At 42.2% G+C, this 24,403-nt stretch overlaps 1 protein-coding gene across 1 annotated transcript in view; it reads left to right on the top strand.

Moving 5' to 3' along the window:
• Positions 1–218: 218 nt before the first annotated feature.
• The window catches only part of eys (eyes shut homolog), a gene marked incomplete at its 5' end in the record, with an annotated part of 140,648 nt that continues 116,463 nt past the window's right edge, over positions 219–24,403 (top strand). The window contains 11 exons of the mRNA XM_084020918.1: positions 219–963; positions 2,497–2,613; positions 7,061–7,257; positions 8,016–8,143; positions 9,577–9,691; positions 10,523–10,682; positions 14,890–14,994; positions 18,407–18,546; positions 20,228–20,391; positions 20,550–20,803; positions 22,235–22,339. Coding sequence (XP_083877044.1) covers positions 219–963; positions 2,497–2,613; positions 7,061–7,257; positions 8,016–8,143; positions 9,577–9,691; positions 10,523–10,682; positions 14,890–14,994; positions 18,407–18,546; positions 20,228–20,391; positions 20,550–20,803; positions 22,235–22,339 — 2,230 coding nt within the window. The remainder of the gene's footprint in view (positions 964–2,496; positions 2,614–7,060; positions 7,258–8,015; positions 8,144–9,576; positions 9,692–10,522; positions 10,683–14,889; positions 14,995–18,406; positions 18,547–20,227; positions 20,392–20,549; positions 20,804–22,234; positions 22,340–24,403) is intronic.

Genomic DNA, 24,403 nt, shown 5'->3' on the forward strand with positions numbered 1-24,403 from the left:
ATATTAGAAAAAAAACATAAGCTAAAAAAAAGCTAACTTTTCCAAATCATAAATCACATGTTTTTGTCTTCCTCAGGTTATTCCTATTCATGTGGACCTCTAGGAGTGCGTGGGAAAGCATCTCATGAACTACGATCCAACACATTGATCCATTCTCCGAATGACACGAGTTGCATTTGAAAGTCTCAGATTGACTTGATTTGTACGTGAAGGGAAACATGAGGGCATCGATTCTTCACTGGATTGTCGTCTCCGTGTCTGTCCACGTGAGCCGCTGCCAAACCGTTTGCGACAGACAAGCTTCGTTTGAATGGCGCCCCAAACAACACGCCGTCCAAATGAATTGGACTCTCATGGGAAACATCTGCGGGAGCGTTTCCGAGTGTTGGGATTCTCAAGGGGGGGAGAAGTCAGCCGGACCCCCCGTCGGCTTCCCACAGGTGTGTCCACTGCAGCTGCAGCACGGGGACAAACTGCTGATGTCTGCCGATGAAACGCTGACGTCTTACGGCATCAGACTCCTCAACGTGTCAAGGGACGCCTTTGAGAGCTGCTCGCCAAATGGACCAGGGGAAGATGAGTTTCTTTTCCCCCATGACATGAATGGGAGTGCCCAAGTGGAGGCCAAGTGGCTGGCCCCAGGTCAGCATTACTTCATCGCTCTGCACGAGGGCGACGCGCAGCTGTGCAGGTTTGGCTTGCGGCTCAACGTGTCCGTTAAAACGCAGCTCTGTCAGGCTTCTCCTCTGCTGCGACTCTGTTCCGGGAGAGGGGTTTGTCGAACGGGCCTCCGGGAGGGTGCATACCACTGTCGGTGCCGCCGCCACTACTCGGGGAGGTTCTGTGAGAAGTCGGATGCTTGTTTGGATAACCCTTGTGAAAACAAAGGAGTCTGTTTGAGCAACGGATCCACAGATCCCGACCACAGAACATATAAATGCCTGTGTCCTCCACATTTTACAGGTAAGGACCAAAGGATTCAGACGCTTTAAGAAGTCTGTTGTCATGACGTTACTGTGTGGGTGTGTGTGTGTGTATGTGTGTGTGTGACTGTGTGTGTTTGTGTGTGTGTTGGTGACCCTGTGTGTGTGTGTGTGTGTGTGTGTGTGTGACCCTGTGTGACCCTGTGTGACCCTGTGTGTGTGTGTGTGTGTGTGACTATGACATCACCGTTTGTGCTGCTGTGTGGAAGCTGTGCATGTGTGTGTGTGACATTGTGTGTGTGTTACCCTGTGTGTGTGTGTGTGTGTGTGTGTGTTGGGTACATAAAATCATCATGCAGCATGTGTGTGTGTGACTCTCTCTCTCGCTCTCTCTCTCTCTCTGTGTGACCCTGTGTGTGTGTGCCTGTGTGTGTGTATGTGTGCGTGTGTGACCCTGTGTGTGTGTAACCCTGTGTGTGTGTGTGTGTGTGTGTGCGTGTGTGTAACCCTGTGTGCGTGTGCCTGTGTGTGTGTATGTGTGCGTGTGTGACCCTGTGTGTGTGTAACCCTGTGTGTGTGTATGTGTGCGTGTGTGTAACCCTGTGTGTGTGACCCTGTGTGTGTGTGACCCTGTGTGTGTAACCCTGTGTGTGTAACCCTGTGTGTGTGTGACTGTGTGTGTGTGTGTATGTGTGCGTGTGTGTGACCCTGTGTGTGTGTAACCCTGTGTGTGTGTGTGTTGGGTACATAAAATCATCATGCAGCATGTGTGTGTGTGACTCTCTCTCTCTCTCTCTCTCTCTCTCTCTCTCTCTCTCTCTCTGTGTAACCCTGTGTGTGTGTTTGTGTGTGTGTGTGTGTGTGTGTAACCCTGTGTGTGTGTGTGTGTGTGTGTGTGTGTAACCCTGTGTGTGTTGGGTACATAAAATCATCATGCAGCATGTGTGTCACTTGTCCAGCAGTAACAATGGTAGGTGTGAGACTGATGACCTATCAGCTGACAGCGGGCCGGTTTCGACCGGTGTCTGATTGATCAGTGCATCTTTAGACAAAACCCATCGATCGCGATTGTTGAGCTCTCTTAACTTCTTTGAAATCCATCAAAAATGTGCAATCAGATATTTAATGTGCTGAGACTCGTCTGCATGAACGATCTCTGATGCATTTGACACAACTCTACTCCCGGCTTAGTCGAGAGTAACTGAAATAATATTAAAACAAGTTTAAAATGCGACGCGAGCTGCAGTTAGATATTTATCGGACACATCAAGTTAATGTTATTCTGCAGGAACCCCAAACACTGGCATCTAATGCAAACAGAATTAATATTAAAACGGCTTCCATTCCAAATGACTTTGTTAACTTAATCTCTCTGCTGCCTACTTGTACTCCCTGCATCGGTATTATCTATAGCACTGATATCCTTCTCAGTTATTCGATTAGAAAGTCAAATAAATAGCAGCAGCTCCGGCTTTTTGTATACGCTCATATATTCATAACTTCAAAAGGCCATTTTTTTAATCTCTCCGTATTTCTGCATTGCAGTCTCAACTCACTTGCCGTTTGTTTTCAGGCGTTAACTGCTCTGAAGTCGTCGGGAAGGCAAACTGTGACAGAGTCTGTGAAGATGGGAGATGCGTTGAAGGGTCACCCGGCTCCTTCAGGTGCATCTGTGACACGGGACTCTCCGGTAAGCGCCTCTCATCCAGCTGCCTGTTTGTGACTTTGACGATTACAACAGTATTCAAATGCAGTTGTACAAGCTTTGATCGCCGACAAGGCGAGCTGTTCCGTATGCACGACCGCACCATTTGCCTGAGGGGCGACTATCTGTGGAAAAGGACTAAGCCGAAAAAAGCCATTATCTTCCTAAAGATCCCTCATGGGCCTTCCACCTGATCCCACTTTTTTTATATAAATTTGTCATCATAATATATGAAGCGGCCACTTCATATCAAATACCTCACCTCACGTTACGACATGCGGTCGTAAAGAGCTAGTGCTAAACTGAGCATGTCGCTGTTGATAACACAAAGGTTTACAGCAATCAATGAAAATGTAATTTATTGTGCATTGTTTCTGCTGAGCGTGTTAAATCCACTCTTTGATACCGGTCTGCTTGAAAACACAACAACATAAATATATTTTGGGATATTTCATGACTCAGTGTACGCCTGGTCTCAGAAGATGTATGGCGGTTCTCAACGTTAGATTTCTATTCTTTCTCATTTCTGCTAAATTCTGATAAATCACTGTGCGTCCCGGTGTCGGCGGTCTGTTCAGCCTTTTGCCAAGTCAAGGCGGAACTATGCTAATGCCTCTCCTCATGAATAATTCACTAAAAAAGGAATCAGACACAGTTGTAACATACTTTTTCATTAGCGGGCCAAATTGTGCTCGTTGCCATGGGATTTAGAGAAGTTGCTGGAGGCTCATGTGGGAGATTGGGTGAGCTTGTACAGGAAACATCACCCATGATTTAGGCAATGAGCCTCCAATAACGTGCAGTTAGGTTAATTGATATCACACGAGTGCGGATCCTCCTCCGGTTGCCCTGGATATCACCGTCTGCTGTAGGAAACCAGCCTGCATTGAACTTTCCGGAGTAAAAACTCCAGGTGGCTCTTCACGTTGATTCATTGTTTTGTTTGGAGCACAATTTGTCCTGGCAGCATTCTTGAAGTGTCATAGCTTTGCCTTTTTTTCCCTCCGAGTCCAGCCCATGCTTTCAGCTTATTATTTTTTGGAGAAGTGGTTTCAAGGTTACCGGCGATGCTGTCTGGCATCCGGTGTTTTTTTAAGTCACATAGATTAGGAGAAGAAGGCACGGGACAGGAGGTGAAGGGTAGCGTAAGACGTCTCCAACATCCACCCCGGAGGCATTTAACATGTAAAAGAGATTACAAGATAATTCCCTCAATCTTTCAAGGGGAACAGTAACACTTTGCTTTTCATCCTCTTGTATGTCTTGAATGCCAAATTTAGCCTTAATTGGATGCTGGATGTTCACAATCAGACACAAAGATCCGTCTTTTATCCAAGTTTGTGTTTGTTGTTTATCAAGGCAACATGGAATACCAGAGAGTGTGTCAAAGTGAGCTCATATGAACTTTGAAATGATTCTTTTCTCATTTACATCTGAGTCTTTGCAATCTTACATTTTTCCCTTTGAATGTGACGCCTCCTCATCCTTGGGATTCCTTCTCCCACGGCCCAAAAACACACATGAATGTCACATTTCAGCGATCGGATTTGAAAGTCTTTTTTTTAAGACGAGTTATCAGTAGCGACAAAGAGAAAATGTCATTTGATACAAATGACTGATATGACAGGGCATTTTGATAAAAACCAAACAAAGCTGGTGGCATTGTAAATCCATTTCCGCCCTCGTCCGCCTTTTTTAAATGGATAATTCATGTGATTCACATCAGAAACAAATTGGCGAGTGGCACGCACCCTCTGCCTTTTGCAGCTTTTTATCTAATTTGCTTTAATTGCTGCTGCTCTCTCAACTAAGCAGACTCCGCCGGGTGCTTTAGCACAGTCATGGTGTCCTGCTGTCCCATCAGCTTCTTGGGAGTTCTGTGGAGCTCGCGCTTCCTCTACCTCCCTGCTGCAGTTGCCTCATTAATCAACTGGAAGTTAGTGGCTGCTCCAGCGCCGGCTGCCCTCGTAGGCCAAAGTCTATGCGCACAGAATAATGAGCCAAACTCGTGGGACGTTTCAAATGAGATTTTCTTTTGATTTGACTCTCCTTTGCACCATCTCTCGGGTATTTGTTGCAAGGTATTACCATCTTTATAGGGCCATTTCCATTTGGTGCGAGGTGTTAATTGTTTTTCTTTGCAGTCTTGTTGGTAGTGATATCATTTTTTTTTTTTTAAGATTTAATTTGGATTACATATGCAGTCATTACCCTTGTTAAACAATTTAATTAGAGAGTGACACAATGTTGCTTCTTTATGTATATTAGATTGCTGCTATTCATAATCACTGCAGTAAGAGTGTTTGATGAACAGATCGGTGGTAGACATGAAAGAACAAATGCAAATTATCGTAAAAGAAAGAATTACTTCTATTAAACCATGCATGACCTAAAACAAATTGATTAGGATGGCATAAATATTGTGTGACAGGTGGAAGTGTTCCTATAACACATAGTAGTTTGTATCAGTGCAACTTTTATTGGACCACTTATAAAAAAAAAAACTCCACTTCTGGTGGAAAATGTAAAAGCAAAGCCCTGAAGTCGTACGCGGTAAGATTGATGCCCACAGAGGAGGCTACGAGGAGCCTCTGGGACACCAGCACTTGTATCAGCAGGGGGATTAAAGAAAATATGCAAAGAAAGAGTCACTGGAAAGATAAATGTGTAGGCACCTTGTGAAGAACACACACACAAAAAAATGAAAACCCTCACCGGGGGAATAACATCAAATTTGATTCACCTTGAACCTGCAGGGAATTCAGTCTAATTTTATCCGTTGCATACAATGTCACCACGGCGTTACCCTGACGCTGCTCTGCTGCTGCCGGTGAACGTGTTGTGGTCCTGCAGTGTTTGGAAAGCGACTGGCTTTCTGAGGAAGGACTTTATTTCAGAAGGCGATTATGAATCGGCTACTTAGTTTGCAGTTCAGCAAATCTCCAACATGACGATCATCTCTGCATCATTATGACGACTTTCCTTTTGTTACTCTTCTTAAAACCGACTTATAGTTTACAGGATTAAATACCACACTTTCCATGATGGAACTAAACTGATTCATTATTTCAGTCCATATTTTATCAATATAAACAAACAAGCAGCAATAATGATGGAGGCATCATTTTACCATGTTTAAGTTGTTTATTAAAGCGGTTGAATGCTACTGTAAGCACAACAATATTTCATAATACAATGAATATAATAGACTCACTATATAATCATGCAGGCAAGATTATTTGTAGCAACTTTTAAGCATAGAAGAGAAGGTGACAACATGTAAGAGAACAGAATAAAACAGAATAAAACACAATAAAAAAGGAAAAAAATAAAGTTCAATTGGAATGAAACAAGATCCAAATTAAATATAATATAAATCGACAAAAATAAAAGCATATCCTATGAAACTGTTTTTATAATAAAAAACAAAAACCCAGGTTACCGACAGGTTTGAACCGCACATTGCTTTATAATGTTGCGAGTTTTGTTTACAGAAACCATCAAACGGCTGCCATTATGGGCCTGACCCAAATGCTCATTTTCTATTAATGCTACAGTCGACCCGACTTCACAGGATGGCAGCTGCAGGCCAGCCGACCCTCCTGTGTTGATGCAAGTGCAGCCCTTAATACGCGCGCTCACAGCAGGAAACAACATTCTGAGATGGAAGCAATTTTCCCTCACAAGCTCTAAGCAGGAGAAACACAAGGGCACACACTCCACTTCCTGTTTATGGCTTTCAGGGGGAAAAACATGCATTTTTATGTGAAGCAAACCTAATGATTAACTTTGTTAGCTGTGGAAATGCTCTTGACTACAAGTTTGGCTTCCCTGAAGTGAACCTGCCAAAGATGTTTCCCTGATAATAACGAGTCTGACACATCAGAACGGTGCAATAAGGCAACTATAGCGTTAGTTAGACTTCCTCATATTTTTGATGCATATATTGCATAGCATCTTGCTGGTTTGGCATATTTTCCAGTTGATGTGATTTGTTGGCTTCGGCGGGGAGGTTTCTGAAATGGGCAATTAGGCTCAATAGTATATCATCAATCAGAGGCCACCATCGAAGTCTGACAGCAATGATGATGTTTACAGTTGATCTTGCCTTTTAGTTTAATTGTGCTTGTCACAATTAAATTAGTGGTCCTGCACATGCCTCCATCCTGTGTAATTATTGATAGTCAGTCATCCCTTCCTCCATGGATTATAAATCACGTCACTCAAGTCTTTTCAGGCATAAGCCTGGTCCAATAGCCCTGAAGGGAGCCGGTACCTGTCCTGTGTTACTTCCCGTGTTCGCCACTTATTCAAGTAGAATGTGTCTACACCCACTGGGTGAAGAACACCAGTTGACAGACTGTTGCACACGAGTATTTCTAGACTAATAAGTAAGAAAAGAAAGTGCTGTAATTGTGTGTTTATTCGGCAGGTCCACCTTGTGAGAAGAGGAAGGCTCCCTGCGATCCCAATCCGTGCAGAAATGGCGGCGTGTGTGAGGAGAGCCCCAACGGAATTCTTTGCCACTGTCCGAAAGAATTCGGGGGCGTCCGCTGCGACACGCGAGTCATCTACGAATGCATGTCGTACCCATGTCAGGAGGAGCGCGTGTGCATCGCAGGGGAGCATGTGAGCATTTGATTGTTTGTTTTACCTCGGTGGGAGATAAACAAGGAATAGAATAGAATATGGCTCCATTCTGAACGCTGCGAGAGCAATTAATATTTCCCCCCTGAAGATGACCGCGGGGGAAGAGTGTTTGCTTCCTCTTGATTGAATGACCCAGAGCACGTTTTAAGTGCCAGCTTGAAATGGCTCTCATCAAAAGCCTTTTTTGTAATCGGAGGCCGGCTGCAAGTTTCACCTTTACTAGAAATGCCTTTGTGCGTTTTTTCGATGGCAGCAGTGTTTCCAATATTTAAATGTTCAAATGCACGAGAGAAAATACAGTAATGGTCTAATTGTCCTTCTGTGACCTTTTTGTTTTGTTCCTTACATTTTGCACATTTCCAGCGGCCACCCATAGAAGGAACATTCATCAAAATAAAGCCTGATTTTGCTTTCACACTAACATAGATATTTTTCTTGAAGCTTAATATGAAATTCAAATCTCTTTAACTTTGAATTACACCACCCTTAGCATTTATTACCCTCTAGTGGTGTCTAAAACTCATATTAAAACGTATATAAAACCCATTATTTACTCTCCTACTTAGATTCGGTTAAATATAATCCTAGAGATCGATCAAGTCAAATTTCTCACGACAACAAACCGCTCTTTCATTCATCTTTTTCCTGCAGTCTTTGAGCTTATGTACCTTTTGTGTAATCTAACCCTGTTTTCCCAAGATGCCAGGTGACCTGGTTTGTTGTGCGTCTGTGTGCAGGCCTCTGAATGTGTCTGTGCAGATGGTAATGTGGTCCCAGCATGCAGGTGGCAGCAGGACCTGTGCAGCCCATCACCGTGTCTCCACAATGCCACCTGTGTGTCCAGGGGAAAGGATTTTGTCTGCAGGTAAAACACACAAGGACCTCATAGAGGCCACTCTTCCTTTCTAGGTGACTGGAATGTCTTCTTCTTCTTTTGTTCACCTTTTTATATGATTAGGATTTACATTTCACTTCAAAGCCCTAGAACTATTACATATCTGCCTGTCAGACCTTATTTTATGTCTCCCAATCCCATATATAGCTCAAAACCGTCGATTAGTTTTGATTTTCCATTACAAAACCTCCATTATGGTCCAAAAACTATTTTAAAAAGACCAATGAGTTCTACTGGTTGACTCAAATCCACTTAATTTCTAAAGAACTTTTACTTACAATCATGCAGTCCAAAGTACTTCACAGAGCAAGTTTAAAACGGCAAATACAAATAAATAAATAAGACAACAATTAAATGGAAAAAACAGCCCTGGAGCTGTAAATGCTGACACGCACACCAAGCGTGCATCAATCCACAACTGAAAATAGTCCCCGACAAAAATGCACTATTTACTCCTGTTTAAGTAAGATTTGCTGAAAACAACTCCCGTTTTAGGAAATTATGTGAGCATGAAATGAAAAAATATACTCTAAACATTTATGTCTTCATTAGGAATGGATGGGTTTGGAGCAAAGTAGCGCAGGCAGGGTTGGGAAGTTGGAAATGATTTACAGACGAACTAACAGCTAAACTTTTACTTTTGTTTTTTTAAAAGTAGTTTTTAAACAAAGCATGGTCAGCCATCCTAAATTGTATTGGCTGTATTTTAGAGCAGTTTGCTCCTCAGAGAATACAGGCTTCTACTCAGTCTGCCCATCACGCTCTCTGGATACTTCATCACTCACCGGCAGACTAACTACTGTTAGTCCTTGTCTATCTAAACTGGTGTTCCAGTTGTGCTATGATGACACAACTCCAGTTTGGATACACAAACTGGAGTTGTGTCATCATAGAAACACCTTTCTATCAGACAACATATAACATGTTTTGGGATTTATATGAAAATGTGTTCAGCTCTACTGCATTGATAAGAAAGGAAAGTCCTGTTTATAAGGCTTTACCATTTATACATGTTTAACTTGTTATGTTGGCTCTTAGAAAGAAAGGGAATTCAAGAAAAGAAAATGACAAATGAAGTTAATCTGGTGACGGCTATGTTTACAACACAAGTACAATCAGTGGAAATGAAGAGCAGGACTTTTACGTTCGTAGCAACGTATAATCTGTCATTTGTAATGGACCTTAATTTGTCCTGATCCGCTAACTCCACCCGTTTGGCAATCAGGGTCATAAACACTGGAAAAATAATTTGCAAACATTATCTCATCCTCCTGCGTCAGAAACGAATCAAGTAGGGAACCAAATTAGAACCCCACGTATCTCGCCAAACAACAGAACGTGGCTTGTTAGTGCTCAAGGCTTCGGGTGAATTGATTTGGATGACACTGACCTCCTCTTAACAGATGTCTGAGAGGGTTTTCCGGGAAGAATTGTGAAGAAATAATTGACTACTGCAGGCTGCTCAATATCAACTGCCTGAATGAGGGATTGTGCTTGAGTGTAATTGGCGGATATCAGGTAAGTAATTCAATGTTTCGGTCCTAATGAAATACTCCCAAGCCCACAAACTATGGCTCGTGCTGCACCTTAATGACCGTATGAACAGAAAGTGAACACGTTGAGAAGCAGAGCTGTGAAGCATGTCGTAAATCTTCTCTGTCTCAGCCATGTTTTACCATCACCATGTGTATTTTTTAATCACATTACAAAATAAACAATTTTGTCTTTGAATGCATAAAAATGGAAACCCCAAAGTTCAAATACATAGATATGGTTTATTCAACACCTCTTCGAGGCTTTATGCATAAGAAAACGTGTCATTAGTTGAATTAAAGAAACAAAGAGAATGGCAGAAACAGCAGTAATCCAGTTCTTACCCATTGATCATTAGGAGTTGCTCTGACAGACAGGTTCTGGTCCAATTTTCCTCTCTATTGCTCAGTCTCTCCGCCAACGTCTGTATTCCTTTTTACAACACCTGAGGCTGCTCCGTAATGCCCCATAGCTCCTAATTATTCTCCATCAGTCTTGTTCCATTAGGCCACGAGAGCGTTCGTGAAACTAAAATCCCCTTTTTTAGATGCTTCGTGTTGGTGTTCCTCCAACACGGGTCACACACAATCAAAAAAGATTGCTCACTGCAAATTGGCTTTTTATTTTTTTAGATAAATATAGATATATTCACCGTTTTGCTTTGGTTATGCCAGCATGTCTGTGGTTGACTTATTTGAAGGTGTTTACAGCCACATCAGCGAATTGTTGCCATTTCATTCACTGGTTAAAAAGAAAGGCCGCTCTCGTATTTACTCATGTGTACTGTACTGTTAATATGGTGCTGTTTTCCTGCAGTGTGTTTGTGCCTCAGGATGGATTGGAGAGTTTTGCCAATATGTCGGCGATGCCTGTCTGATAAAACCAAACAGCTGTTTGAATGGAGCCACGTGCATCACAACAAGTCAGCCATCCGCTCCTCCACAGTACACCTGCCAGTGCTCCCTCGGCTTCACAGGTGAGACGGCTTTGCTTTATTATTTGATTTTTTTTTTTTTTTCACCTCCCCCTTCCATCTGTTTGCCCGTCTGCCTTTGACTGGGATATCTCAAAATATGGATGCATTTGTCCAAACCCTAGTGGGAAGGATGGTCATGGGGCAAGGGATGACTGATTGATGTTTGCAGAAAACCTGACGTGGAACTGGTGTATCTTGACACTTCCGCGCCGCCGGTGGAGGTTTATGTTCTTTTTGACATTTGGCGTTGCGCTTTATGTAAAACGTCATGTAAATGCGATGTATGCACGGTGTTTTGCAAATATATGCAACGCAGGTGGTGAAGGCAGTCGTTCTCTGAATATTTTACTGCTTTAAGACAGTTATTCTGCCCTTTCATGCAAGAGATTTGACACAGACAGCTCTCACGCTGGGAGCATAAATGATAAATGTTGGATTTTTGCATTTTGTGTTGCTGTTCTATAGCAGCAATGCATCAAATGGCTTAACAATCTACATTGCATTGGAAGTGCATTCTATCATGCCAACAGGAATGCACTTTGGCTGCAGAAAATACTGGTTTCTGATTGGCTGGCCAGGTGTTCCTTAAGATTTCAGGTCATATACATCTATAACATCTATTTTCAGTGCCAATTTGTGGTTATAAAACACCACATTATACAAAAGAATATTATGTTGAGTTTAAATACATATAAACATAATAAAGGCATCATCATGCACTCTGATTATCCCAATATAGTTGCAGTTGTGTACGCTGGTTGAACTGGTCTCCAACCTTTGTAACCAGCTTCATGTGAGATCCTGAAGTCAGTGTTTTCTAGCATCCTCACAGCCGCAGGAAGTCCACTTGGACAAGTTTGTTCAGTCAAAGCCCTCTAATGCTGTATATTGCTTGCATGGGTCAGCGGGTCAACATGGTGAGAGGGGAGACCACTCACTGTTTGCCAGCATCATCTCTGATTAATGTCTCAAAAGACAGAATCACAGCCAGCTTTCTGGCTTCTGCTCCATAACTGACCTCTGGCCTCTGACCAGCCTGCAGCGGTGGGGAAGGAACAACTCCCAATAGTGATCAATCACTTGTGTTTTATTAGTTGTGCACACAAGTAGTAAACACCTTCGGTTCGTCTGAATGTAAAAAGAAAAGCACTCGAGCTGGCATTTAGCCTGCATGAAATCTATGACGAAAACTATATGATCTGTAACTGCGACACAGAGACAGACAGCAGCTCACATTCACACCTACAGGTGATTTAGTCATCAATTAACCTGCATCGTGCATGTCTTTGGGCTGTGGAGGGGAGACTGTGTGTGTGTGAATCAAATCTAAATATTAAATAATAATATGAACTAATATTTCAGGCCAGGAGTCTGTGGTTGGGGTTTTGATTTACAAATCATAAGCCAGCCGCAGATTTAAGCAAAAGCCAGTTCTGTTAGTGAAGTGATTTTTTTTATTTATTTTTCTGAACCTTGAAGCTTATTTACAAGTAGCCTTGCCTGCTTGACATTTCTAAAGCCTGCTGCTGATTGCATTTAATCCAAGTACTCTGGCAAACTGCTTACTAATTAGCTGCCAGCTCGGAACATGGCCGAAGGTTGTTAAGCTCTTACTGTCAGCTGGTCTGAAAAAAAACAAAAAAAACAAGGGCGAACAAGGGAGGGACACCAAAAAAAAAAGGTGACGTTATGGATCAAAAGATTTAAGGTTAGAGAAAAAAGGCGGAACTACAACACATTCATAAAAACACAGGATTCACAAGTTTCATTCATACATATAATAAACCACTGTGATGTCGAGACCATATCCATTCTCCATAATTGGGGATCATGTTTGAAGCCTGCTTATAAACTATTAATTCTTACTTGAGACTTGTTACTATTTTCAACATTATCAAATAGACAGTATTGAATAAAACAGATGCTTGCTGAACATAGTTTTTGCTGTATCAGGGCTATGATGGACACTGTTGTTCCTCCCTTGTTTTATTGCTTAAACAACCAGTGAATGTGATTATTTTTCTCTTCCACACTGCACTCCGGGTTTTGGCCTATAGTGTTTTTTTTCCCAATCTAGCAGTAAGTCCTGACACACTTACCTGTCAGTCAGATAAGGCCTTACATAGCAATACTCCAACGAGATCCCCCCCCTTCTGTTCAAAGCTGAAATCTGTTGCCACTTCAGTAATGGAAAATTGTCTCTTACAGCATGGCAGGTCTTAGTGACTGATAGAATTCATCATTTTCTGGCATCTTGGGATTTTTGATTTTTGCTTTGGAATTTCGAGCCATGCAGCATAGAAAGGCCAATTTAATTTCAAGCTTTGCCCAGAAACCCCACTGTACTCTATCATAGATCATAACTCGGGACGCATTACTCACCACCCGGCATTCGGGTTTCATTTCCGAAGGCTTTATTTTTCACAAAAACAACAACAGTTGGCTTACGTTCTGGGTTCATTCATACATACTCTCTCCTATTTTTTTAATTGTGAGGACAATAAAACAAGACCTGGAAACAGGGCATGCAGTTAATGCAAGCGTAGAACCCACCAGAGATCAAGGAGCGTGATATAAAGACAGATTGTGAAACCAGCTGTAATTCTTCACCTGAAATGAAGGTTTTTTGCATCCGTTATCTGCTCAATAAGAATCTATTGGTTTTAAAGAAGCTGCAGGTTAAAAATGATTGTGCACAAGAGCAAGAAGTGTTCCAAAATTCAATTAAAGTCACTTGGAATTGATATTGACCTTCAACATCACTGTTTCTGTATTTAATTGTTTTTAGACTTTTAAGACATTGCAATACAAACATTTTGAAGCCTAACATTTCATAAAAAAGGGCTACGATACAACATAATTGATTTCATTCACAGCCTTAAATGAGTGTGAGCGTTTCTCAGATTTTAGTAGAACCAATTTGTGTAATTTTCCGCAGCATAGCATATTTAGAATATAATGACCTGTAGCAGCCGCCGTGCAGATGATATCAATCATGGTGTTTGTTCCATAGCGTGAGGTTCCCGCTGTCAAAAAAGGACTTTCACTACATGTCATCGCTGCTCCGTTATTGATGACGGAACATTTTACATTTAATAACCTGCGCTGGACGACACCCTCCCCCAACCACAGCGGTGGAACTAGCAGCTGCTGAGGCAGCTGAGGACCAAACAAAGCTCCCATCAAGCCCCTGCATCCCCCACCTCTCCTGCTCCCTTCAGCCAAGACGCGACTCGTTATTAAGTGTCTATGTTCTTAACAAGAAAGTGAGCCTGTCCAGCTACATCTCACTTTGCCATTCCATGGACTCCCCCCTCAGTCCTACAGCATCTTATTAAAGGGATGTCTGTGGTCTAATTATTGTCTCAGGAGAAAAGGTTGCAGGTAATTCAAAAGAGAACATTTGGTGAAATATGCTCATTAATTTTCTTCACAGAAGTATTTAGAGGAGATTGATACCACTCTTGTATCTCTGCACGCTAGAACCTACAGCCAGCAGGCAATTAGCATTAGCTTAGCATATATATTGGAAGCCGGGGGGAAACAGTTAGCCTGTTTTCCGTTCATAGATAAGTATAATCTGTGCACCAACACCTGCACGGTAACGTCACAGGGACTCCAGGTCGCCTGTGCTCCGAGTCAAGAAATAATCCGGCACGTGACCCCCGTGACCTTGTCGTTTTGTGCATTTGAGTAAACAAATGAGATGCATGTTAATTAGCACACTTCACAGATGCTGGCAGCCAGGTTTCTTAGAACATTTTGGACAGAGGCAGGCTACCTTTGTCTTGAACAATAATTAGGACATTAAACATTCCTTTAGTGAGGTCCTGCAGGATTCTGATAGTGAGCCCCAGGAAAAGCAAAGGGCGACGTGAGAGAACACTGGTTAGACAGGCTATCCCATTATAATAATAATAATAATAAACTGTATTTGTATGTTGTGTTACAAGGTGCTTTACAAGATTCAATTCAATAATATATTTCCCAACATTACCCAGGAGGAGCAGCGTGACAGTGGCGAGAAAAACTTCCATAACAGACTTGAATCTCGAGCAGACCAGGCTCTCATCTTCACTACAAATGGATATAAATACATTTATTTTTTTCTTCCAAAGTTGTATTTTAAATATGCAATGTATAGGTTTGTAGATGGTAATTACAAATAGCACTAATTGCTAAAAGAAAATATTTCCTTTATTTTCAGGAACGAGCTGTGAGACTGAGATCAACGAGTGTGACTCCAGTCCCTGTCGACACAATGGCACCTGCTCTGACTTGCTAGGACGCTACGAATGCCAGTGTCTTGCAGGTATGTTGGGCTATTGGCAAACCTCAAGCTTTGTTATGACTTTTCAGTGCTATCTGTATCAGCTGTGGCAGCAGGCAGAGATATATACCGCTGCATGTGGCCTTACATCTTCAACCAGAGGGAGGGAGAGAGCAATTATTAGTTTACTTGTTTTTATAATAACCTGATTTTTTCCATGCATTTTGACGGTTTTTTTTCTCTCTCTCATTGTATTGTAAAAATGACATGTCGGGGAGCATTTTTCATTTATTCTTCATGACACAACTGTCATTGCATCCTGCCACCGCCTTCCAAAATAAATGAGTTTGAGCGGACACCCCTTACAAATGCCCTTCAGTTACCGCCAACTCTCTGCAGGCGCAAATCATTTCCCTGTAACTGCATGTGGCTATTAATGCTGATCTTTGTCAATTGGTCTGTTTTTGCAAAGAAGCTAATTTGCATAGAAAGGGGAGAATTTTGAGCCAAATGTTTGCATATTGCTTAAATTAAAAGTGCAAATAGCAAAGGAGCACTGGGACGCTGTTTGCCTCGGCAGCACAGTTAGGGGGTGCATTTCCACCCTATGAGAGTGCTTTGAGAATCCCATTTCTTTTTGTCTTATTTGTGCAGGTTTAGCCGCCGCGAAAGCCGTGCAATCCTTTTGTGAATTCGTCCCTCGGTGTACACTGGAACCCCAAAGGCGATTAGCCAGCAGGGTCCCCAGACTGTGACACATCCTGCCTGATGAAGTTAGGCTAGAGAAGTCAGCATGATTTAATTCATCACATGAATCACTCCTTCCTTATAAGCTGTTCACTAAAAAATATTCATCTGTTCTTTTTTTTTCTTTGCATTTAATGGGTATATTTGAAATTGTGTTTTAATGCCTCCCAATATGTTAAAATTCATTCACAGTATCGGTTTACAGCCTCGGCCTGTGACGAACAGCTGAGGAAAATCACCACGCTCACTGCCAAAAAATCAGTAACGCAACCAAATTGTGCAAATACATTAATGTGAGTTTCATAATATTAGAGCACGAAAACCACCTTTAATATAATTTTCCTGTAATTGCTTATTGTGCCCGGCGGGGCTGAGTCTGAAATTCACGTTCACTGAACACAAACCGATGGACCACCCGCGGGAGCTTTGTGATGCTGGCGGGGCACAGTCGGTCCGTCTGCCAGTTGCTCTCGGCCACTTTACTGGAACGTTTTACTGCACGTACGGAGAAGAGATGCACCGAGCCTGATGTTGCCTTACACATAAAAAGAACCATCCGGGTCTCTTCCACACAGTGAGGCCTACAGCTTATTAATGAAACACCGGTACTGGATACTCGGTATCGAGCGATACCCAACGCCCAGACTAGTCTGATCGGTGCCTCCCTACACGCCAGAATTCAGTTTTTTTTCTATTTTTAGCTCTTCAGGGAAATGCAACATTGACGCTAATGAAACATTGTGTTTGCAACAATCACTCTTGTTCAATTAAACATTAAAGGACAAAACCCGCGTTAATGACACACGAGTCACAGAGTCCGTTCGCCTCATCAGCTGCCGGAGCAAGGCGCATTAGAGTCACTATTAAAGGTGACATTCAGAGGTGGCGTTGTATTTTCATCAGCTTGATGAATTGTGTCAGTCCTTGAAGTGTCGAAGGTGCAACTCTCTCATACTTAAAAAAAAAAATAAAAAATCCTGAATGATAGCTCGGAAGCGTTATTCATCCATCCGTTCCCCAGCGCTGCTTATCCTGCCCAGGGTTGCGAGGAGCCCGAGACGCCTCCGGCGGGCATTGAGTGAGACGTAGGGCACACCTCGGACAGGTTGCCAGTCGATCTCAGGGCTAACACACAGACAGAAAAACAAAAGTCCTACCTACAGGGAATTTAGAGTTTCCAGTCCACTTAACTGGCATGTCTTTGAACTCCGGTAGGAAACCTTTGCAGACACAACAAGAACTTGCAAACTTTTTATTAAGGCCAGCAGGTTTAAAACCCAGTCATGAACACTGCAATAATAATATATGTCAGTTGACGTTCCAACCTCTCAGCCTCGTAATCCTACATTAAACGCAAACAGGACTTTACGATGGATTTGAAATAAGACCATTCTTCCAACAAAAGAATGTGGGTTTTTTTAACTCTGATTTGCAACACACCACATCTGTTGCGAGACTCCCATGAGCTTCTACGTGGAAATCCGGCTGCGATGCCAGTAGAATGATGCGGTGGGCTGATGGCTATGTCATTGGGGTTATCGAGTGGAAAGCTCCCATCACAGATGCCACGTTGAATTAAACCCACGACACCCCAGAAGGCTGGAAACGTTATCGTGTGCCGCCCCCGGTACACCTGCTCAGAGCAGCGATCAGGACTGTACATACCCATCCACACGGCTGCTCTCTATATTTAGAGACACCGATCGCGATGGCTGTATGTTTCCCTTCTCACTATTAACATCAAGAGTAAGCCTTAAGACGATAATGCGGCGGGGTGGAAAGTGATGTTTGACACCGATATCTCCCATCTTAAACACAAGATGGATATCCGTACTTTGCACCCAAGCTGACGTCTCTTCTTTTCAGGCAGAGCCATCCGTTGTTCTCCTTTCAGCTGCCTTCACAGCCTCCCCGTAATCCCTGATCATGAATCCCTAACTCTCTAAGTAAACTGGTACTAGATGTGGCCACAGATCCATGGTAACAAAAAATTCCACAGAGCACACTCTGGCTTTCCAGCCTTGCCACTAAATCCCATCTGTTATCTCAGTAAACCTAAGCCTCTTCCGCTCATATGCCTCATCTGCTGCATCTTCTCGTGGTGAAGTGAGCGCGACAATGTAAGAGAAATAGTCTGGCGAGTGCCGGACTGCAGTACTAAGCAAAGTCTTGAGACATGAGTGGATTTCTAAGTCGCTGGCCAACATCTTTTTTTTGTAAGCCCTACCTGCTGCGGAATAAATTACCAGCTCGACACTGCATGTTTCCTTAACAACAGTACATGGGTAGAGTCAACTAAAGTCTCCTGGTCCATTCAAGTATGGATTACGCCCCAATGTATCATCTCTAGGGTATTATTTGTAATTACAGCACCTCGATAAGGGATTGGCAAAGACAAAGTAGCTGCTGCGTTATTAACCAATGCTTTTTTTTTTGTCATCCACAAATCTGATCATGGTTACAGATGAGTAAAAGGGATTAGATGAAAAGATTGAGGGAAGGACAATACCATAGTTCAGATATCCAAGCTCAAGTAAAGAATTTAATTGAGGCTTAAGTTTAATGCAAAGTCACAAAAGGGCCAATCCTCCAGTCCAACCCACAGTTCTGGCCTTGTTTAGTGGCTATATGGAAGAGACCTGATGCTGAATTCATGATGCAACAGATCTGATCAGTTAGAATAACTTGTTATGATATTTTCTTTCAGGTTTTTTGGGAAACAATTGTGAAGTTGACATAGATGCTTGTGCTCTACCCAACAACACATGTCCACCAAAAACTCAGTGTTTGGATCTCCCAGTGGGCCTTGAATACACCTGCCGGGTGCCGTGTCCTCAAAACCTTCAGGTGGGTAAAATTATCTTCATGGACTGTTTGTCCTCATCTGCGGTTCCGATAAGTGTTCCTCTTATGTCCCGTACATATTTAAAGAGCTCCCAGTCCTCTGTTTATTTCTCTCAAAGCAATTTCTACGTAAAATCCCAAACAGTGCAACGACACGATCACAGGGAACCATAACAAGCAAATTAAGGGGGATGTTTTGTGTAATTTTCTCCCCTGAGGAGCATTTTTGTCCCATAAGAACACAGAACTCACCAGAGCAATCACATTGATAACTAGTTGGGCTAATGAAACTTTGACATGCCAACTTAATCAAAACAGGATTGAAGACAACAAATACAAAAACTCTCATTTGCTCATTAAGAAATTGTGAATATTCCCAGTTAATTATAGTAAACTGCAAAATATCTGCAAACCATAAACCGCAAACTGAATTATAACATTGAGAACTTAAGTGACAAGGTATCAAATATTTATTCAGTGTCTTATTTTTTCAAATGTGGGATAATCCTTTGTCATACACGGGGATAAAAATAAGCATTAGTCCCACAGGAAGATTGACAGCGAATGCGATAATCCAGAAACACGGCAATCAGCTGGTGCTGAAGCTGTACAGTATGTTGGTTTACCCGAAAGAAGACTGTATTCATTCATTGAGTCCACCGATTTCTGTCAGTTTTATTGATACATTTGAAATGTGTGAAACAGAACGGATACACAAATGTAGTTTCATAACAGATTCTGACTGTAAATACAAAAAATCACCTATTTAATAGCTATAGCATTCAACTATATATATTCAATGTCTACTGTAAGCTGCATATTTAAATAATACAAGCACAATTTAACACTTTTTTGTTTCCTTTCGAATGTCACTGCACATCCTCCGCATTGTGAAGCAGCCGTGTTGGAGGAATATTGTGATTTTTTTTGTTTTTTTTTGCTTTTGGCATGCGAGACTGGAGCACATTTCCAGGACTGAAAAGGCCTCTGCCACATGACGGTGGAGGACGAGAGCCACTGAAGATTTGCAGTGTCTGTATTTTGGAGCGTGCTGGGTTCTTTACGTGTAGATGAAATAACCTTCTGTGTTTTAAAAAAAGCTTTCAAAAACAGAGGAGCTTCTTCAGATGACAGATGGAGATGAACGCTCGCTGTGGAGAAAGCCTCGTGTTGGCCCCCGTACAGAAAAGCCATAATGTCTGCATTATACACCGTCCCACAAGCCAGCTCTTCCTCAGCCCTTTTGTATCCCCTACTATATATATATATATATATATATATATATATATATATATATATATATATATATACATGTTATACACATGTACCAGCTTGCAGGCTTATCTTGCTTCTTTTTTTTCTAGGTGGGTTAAGCCATCAATGACCATTGATCTGGGGTTGTAAGACAGGATGTAGATGCTACATGGAAGAGTGTGCGGACCCAGAATAAAGCATGGATCAGTATTCATGAGCGTGTCATTGGGCTGTAATGAGGCTCATTTTCAGGCAGCCAGAAGCAAGAAAATGATTTGGCGTTGCATTGTAAAATAGCCGTCATGTCTTTGACCAGCGTGGACTGGATCCAATCTAAAATATTACCATACGAGATGAAGTGATTTCATTCTTTTGCACATGGAGCGGCATAAGCCGTGATGCGTGTGACGGCTCCGTCTTCTGTCCACAGCCGTGCGCCAACGGAGGACGCTGCCTGCTGGGCCATGCCAGTAGCTACTCCTGCGTCTGTGCGCCCGGCTGGTCGGGTCCGAACTGCCGCATAAATGTCAACGATTGCGTTGGACACCGGTGTCGGAACGGAGCCACTTGCGTGGATGAGATTGATGGCTACAGGTGAGCGTTCAAATCTTTGATTGTCTTCGGGGAGCGTCCGTGCACCGGAATGTCAATGATTGTAAAGAAAAGGCGTGACATTTACTGTTCCTTCAGGGTTGAAAGAATACCTGCACCTGCTATACAGTATTAAGAAATTCCCTTTAATGTGTCGCCAGCTGCCTTTGTCCCAGAGGATACGCAGGCGTCCACTGCGACGAGGACATCGATTACTGCGTCGGCCATCGCTGCTCCGAGCGCGGCGTCTGCCTGGACCGGCGGTATAACTACACCTGCCGCTGCACGCTCGGGTTTGAAGGGCCACTCTGCGAACTGGAAACAAATGAGTGCAACAGCTTCCCCTGCGCGGGCGGCGCCACCTGTGTGGACCTAATCAGTGATTATCGGTGCCACTGTCCCCCGGGGTTTGAGGGTATGAGACCATCTGATGCGAATGTGGGCCTATTTGCAGCCATTAGGAGGGCCAGCCACGGGGGTATCAGCTTTTAGAGCAGGCTCTAGTGTTTGGAATAGCATCCGCACACAAAGTTCATCAGAATTTTGGCATTATTGAACATCAGGCACAGTTTTCACATCTGAAATTGTATCAGTGAGGAGGGAAAAGGTGCAATTTTAGTTATGTGCATATAATGGCAGCTGGAATGGAATTACTACACATACAAATGCTTGAAATTCAGACACACTGTAGCAGAAGTGTCAACAGTGTAAATCTTTAAAATGATTTAAAGAAATTCATAGTGACATAAAATTGTGGCTTTTCACTGCCGTAAAGAATATAAGAGAAATATGATTCGCTTGTATCGGTGAAGAGATATTTAATGTGCAACCACATGCAAAAGCTTTTAGGTTGTAGGTATGCATTCATTCATCACTGTTAATAAAAGTGCCACTTTTTTATGATATTCATACATCACACCGTGTTAAGCAGATGTTTTTAGGGCAAAATTGAGTCACATGTTCCAATGAATTTCTGTTTACGTTAAAACGGGCGGATTGAATACTGTATAAACGTCTTATTAAGCCAAAATCCAAGGCAAGTAAGTTATCGCACGCTAGATAATGCTCATTTATAACAGTCTATATCTTAGGCGTAATGTGGTCTATTAATATCACCAATTTGGTGTGGCGGAAATGTCTAAATTGAACAGCGGTGCGGTAATGTGTAAGCAGTTAAATGAATCATTATTGGCTGGCGTAACGATCTGGCTCGGTATCATAGAGTGCGCTCTGCAAAGTGTGTCTTGTACAATATATGTAGGCTGTAGGTAAAGTCAGCAGCTGCCTTAATTACGCCAGGATCGTATACAGCGTGATTAGCAGTAGCACTTGCCTGTGCGTGGGGTCGTCATGGCGATAGCACGAGTACCTTTTGATGTGGACAGCGGCTGCCTGAGGATGTCAGGCTGTTCCTTCTCTGGGAGATCTCCGGCTCATAGAGAACCCAGAGGTCTGATATATCGCCAGAGGCCGGGGCCTGCTGGAGCATTAAATTCCTCCGTAAAGTCTGGAATCAATTCTGTATCTAACTCCTGCCCAGAGGATAATAAAACTGAGGGTTACACCATTTCTGCATACGTACACGCTGCAACTTACCCAACGCATAATCTTTCAATCACATTTTGAGCCAGCAGAATCATAGCAATCAGCTTACGCCATGAAATAAAATCCCCGCCACCAATAAAGCAGGTGGTGCTCATTGTTGGGGGGGGGAATTAAACGGAAATGTGGACTAGAGCATCACACCTCTCATAATCATGAAATGCCAGCAACATGTTAGTAGAAAACACCTTTTAAACTGCGATATTAAATGGAGTTTCTTCATGTTTCTCTGCTCATCCTGCAGGACGGACCTGCACTGAGGATGTCGATGACTGCTGGTCGCAGCCTTGTCTAAACGGAGGCCTCTGCATGGATCTGACAAATGACTACATCTGTCATTGTCCTCTTGGTAAGTACCACTTGTGTTTTATAGAGCATTAACAAAAATATCATGCTATTCATTTTCTTCATACTTTACCTTGGGAATATGTCTGTTTCTCATGAATTTACATACAAACTTGTCTTCTTTGATCATTTTGAAGTTCTTGTTCAAGGTTTGCTTACAAAGACGGGAATTAATCAGGTCGAGACCAGTTAAAATAAACATTTTAAACGACTCTATATAACAAAGCAAATACTAATAATACATTTTTTTTCATGTTTGTTTTTTCTTTTTTCGAATCAAGGTTACATTTGACATCAATAGACCTAAAAGGAAAACAGCTAAGCTTTAATGCATGTTAACATGAGTCTCCGACTTCATCACGTGACACATTTTTTATTTGTAAGACATTTTATAACACGTGTTTCCAGCAACAATCCATAATGGGTCCGTATAGCAGTGAAAGGCGTTGCATTCCTGGGTGTGAGGCTGACTTTACTGTGCCCTCTGGTGATAAAATACTTAATCACTACTTGATTGCACAAGTCAGAATGCCTCAGTCCAATGTCACATTCAAACAGCAAACAGTCACCATCCACATAACTGGATTTCCAGACAAATATTTGACAAATAAAATCCACAAAACACAGAACACACTCGGCACCGGGCAGCGGCTCTGTTTCACTAAATCATTTTCTCTGCGTATTCACAGGCAGAAGAACCTGACTGGATATTTTACATCTGCTTTTTTTTTTGACTACTCTAAACTTGACACAATTTCACACACACGCTCTTTTGTTTTCATTGTGCATCTTGTTTTCGTCCTCTTCCCTCAGCAGAATATGCTTCGACTTTACTGGAAAGTAAATCACCTCAAATGTGGGTGAAGTCATTAAGACATTTTACGGCCTCGAAACCATGTGCAGCACCTGTTGCATGGTGTGTTTTTATGACATTATGGACACAGCTAATGTATCCCTGTCAATAATTTGCTCGTGTTATTTTTTTCTTCCCGCGGCTCAAATTCGATTTGGTCAGAAACAGACCACCGATGTGTCAGTAAAGTTTCCATTACTGTTTTGACTTCATTGAAAGATTTATAGACAGGTGTTTCTGATCATTTTATCTTTTCGGAAATTCAATAAGACAAATGGTCCGTGATGTTTGCTTGCTACAAAAACACACACCGAGAGTCAGAACCAGGCCATCGCTATTTAACCATCCTACGTTTCCTGTTTGCAACTACAGTATAGTACCTGTCAAGTTGAATTTTGAATTATTATTATGACTAAAGCTCTCAGGGGTACTTTGGCCAAGGTTGCCCAATCCTCTAAATGAGTCGTTTTGGTGACAGAAATGGATAGAAATTCTCAATCTGCACCCAGAGTCACACTGAGGCAGTCATACTAATGAGTTGATGGCAGCCGTGGTTTCTGGAGGACGTCCTGTCGCTGAGTCAGACTCACGAACATGAGCCCACCATGTCAGCGCCAGTTAAAATCCAAATATTGGCTGTCGTGCCACTTACTATCACCACATTTTAGGTGAATGTGCATGTCATCTACACTTTAACTGCAGAACACGGTCAGCAATTATGACATTCCTCCAAGTTTTCTAGACTTTCTAGAGGAATGACTCAACATTTGATACAGATTTTTTTTATTATTTAATATTCCAGTGAAAAATAGCTTAACATTCAATCACAGTAATGATGATAACTGAAATGATAATAATAAATTAGACAATGCACAGACAATTTAGTGTCATCCCTGCTGGAATGGGCTTGACTGGTGTTTTTATATATATATATATATATATATATATACACACACAGTATATACTCTACATGACATACTCTACTACTGTTAAAATAATTTTCCCGTAAACGAATAAATTCTCCCAAGGAGGAGATCGGAGACAAAAGTAAAGTCGACGTCTGACTTTAATCTTAGCCAAGAGGAGCCGTTACAATGCAACAACGCATGAGGATGCTACAGAGAAAGTGCTCAAATCATTGTTGTGACTTGAGTCTTTTAAAGGCACAGGAGATAACGCGTCATTGAAAACATGTAATACAAGACATCATGTGCA

This window comes from Eutrigla gurnardus, assembly GCF_963514095.1.
Source record: "Eutrigla gurnardus genome assembly, chromosome: 11".
Taxonomy (NCBI): Eukaryota; Metazoa; Chordata; class Actinopteri; order Perciformes; family Triglidae; genus Eutrigla; species Eutrigla gurnardus.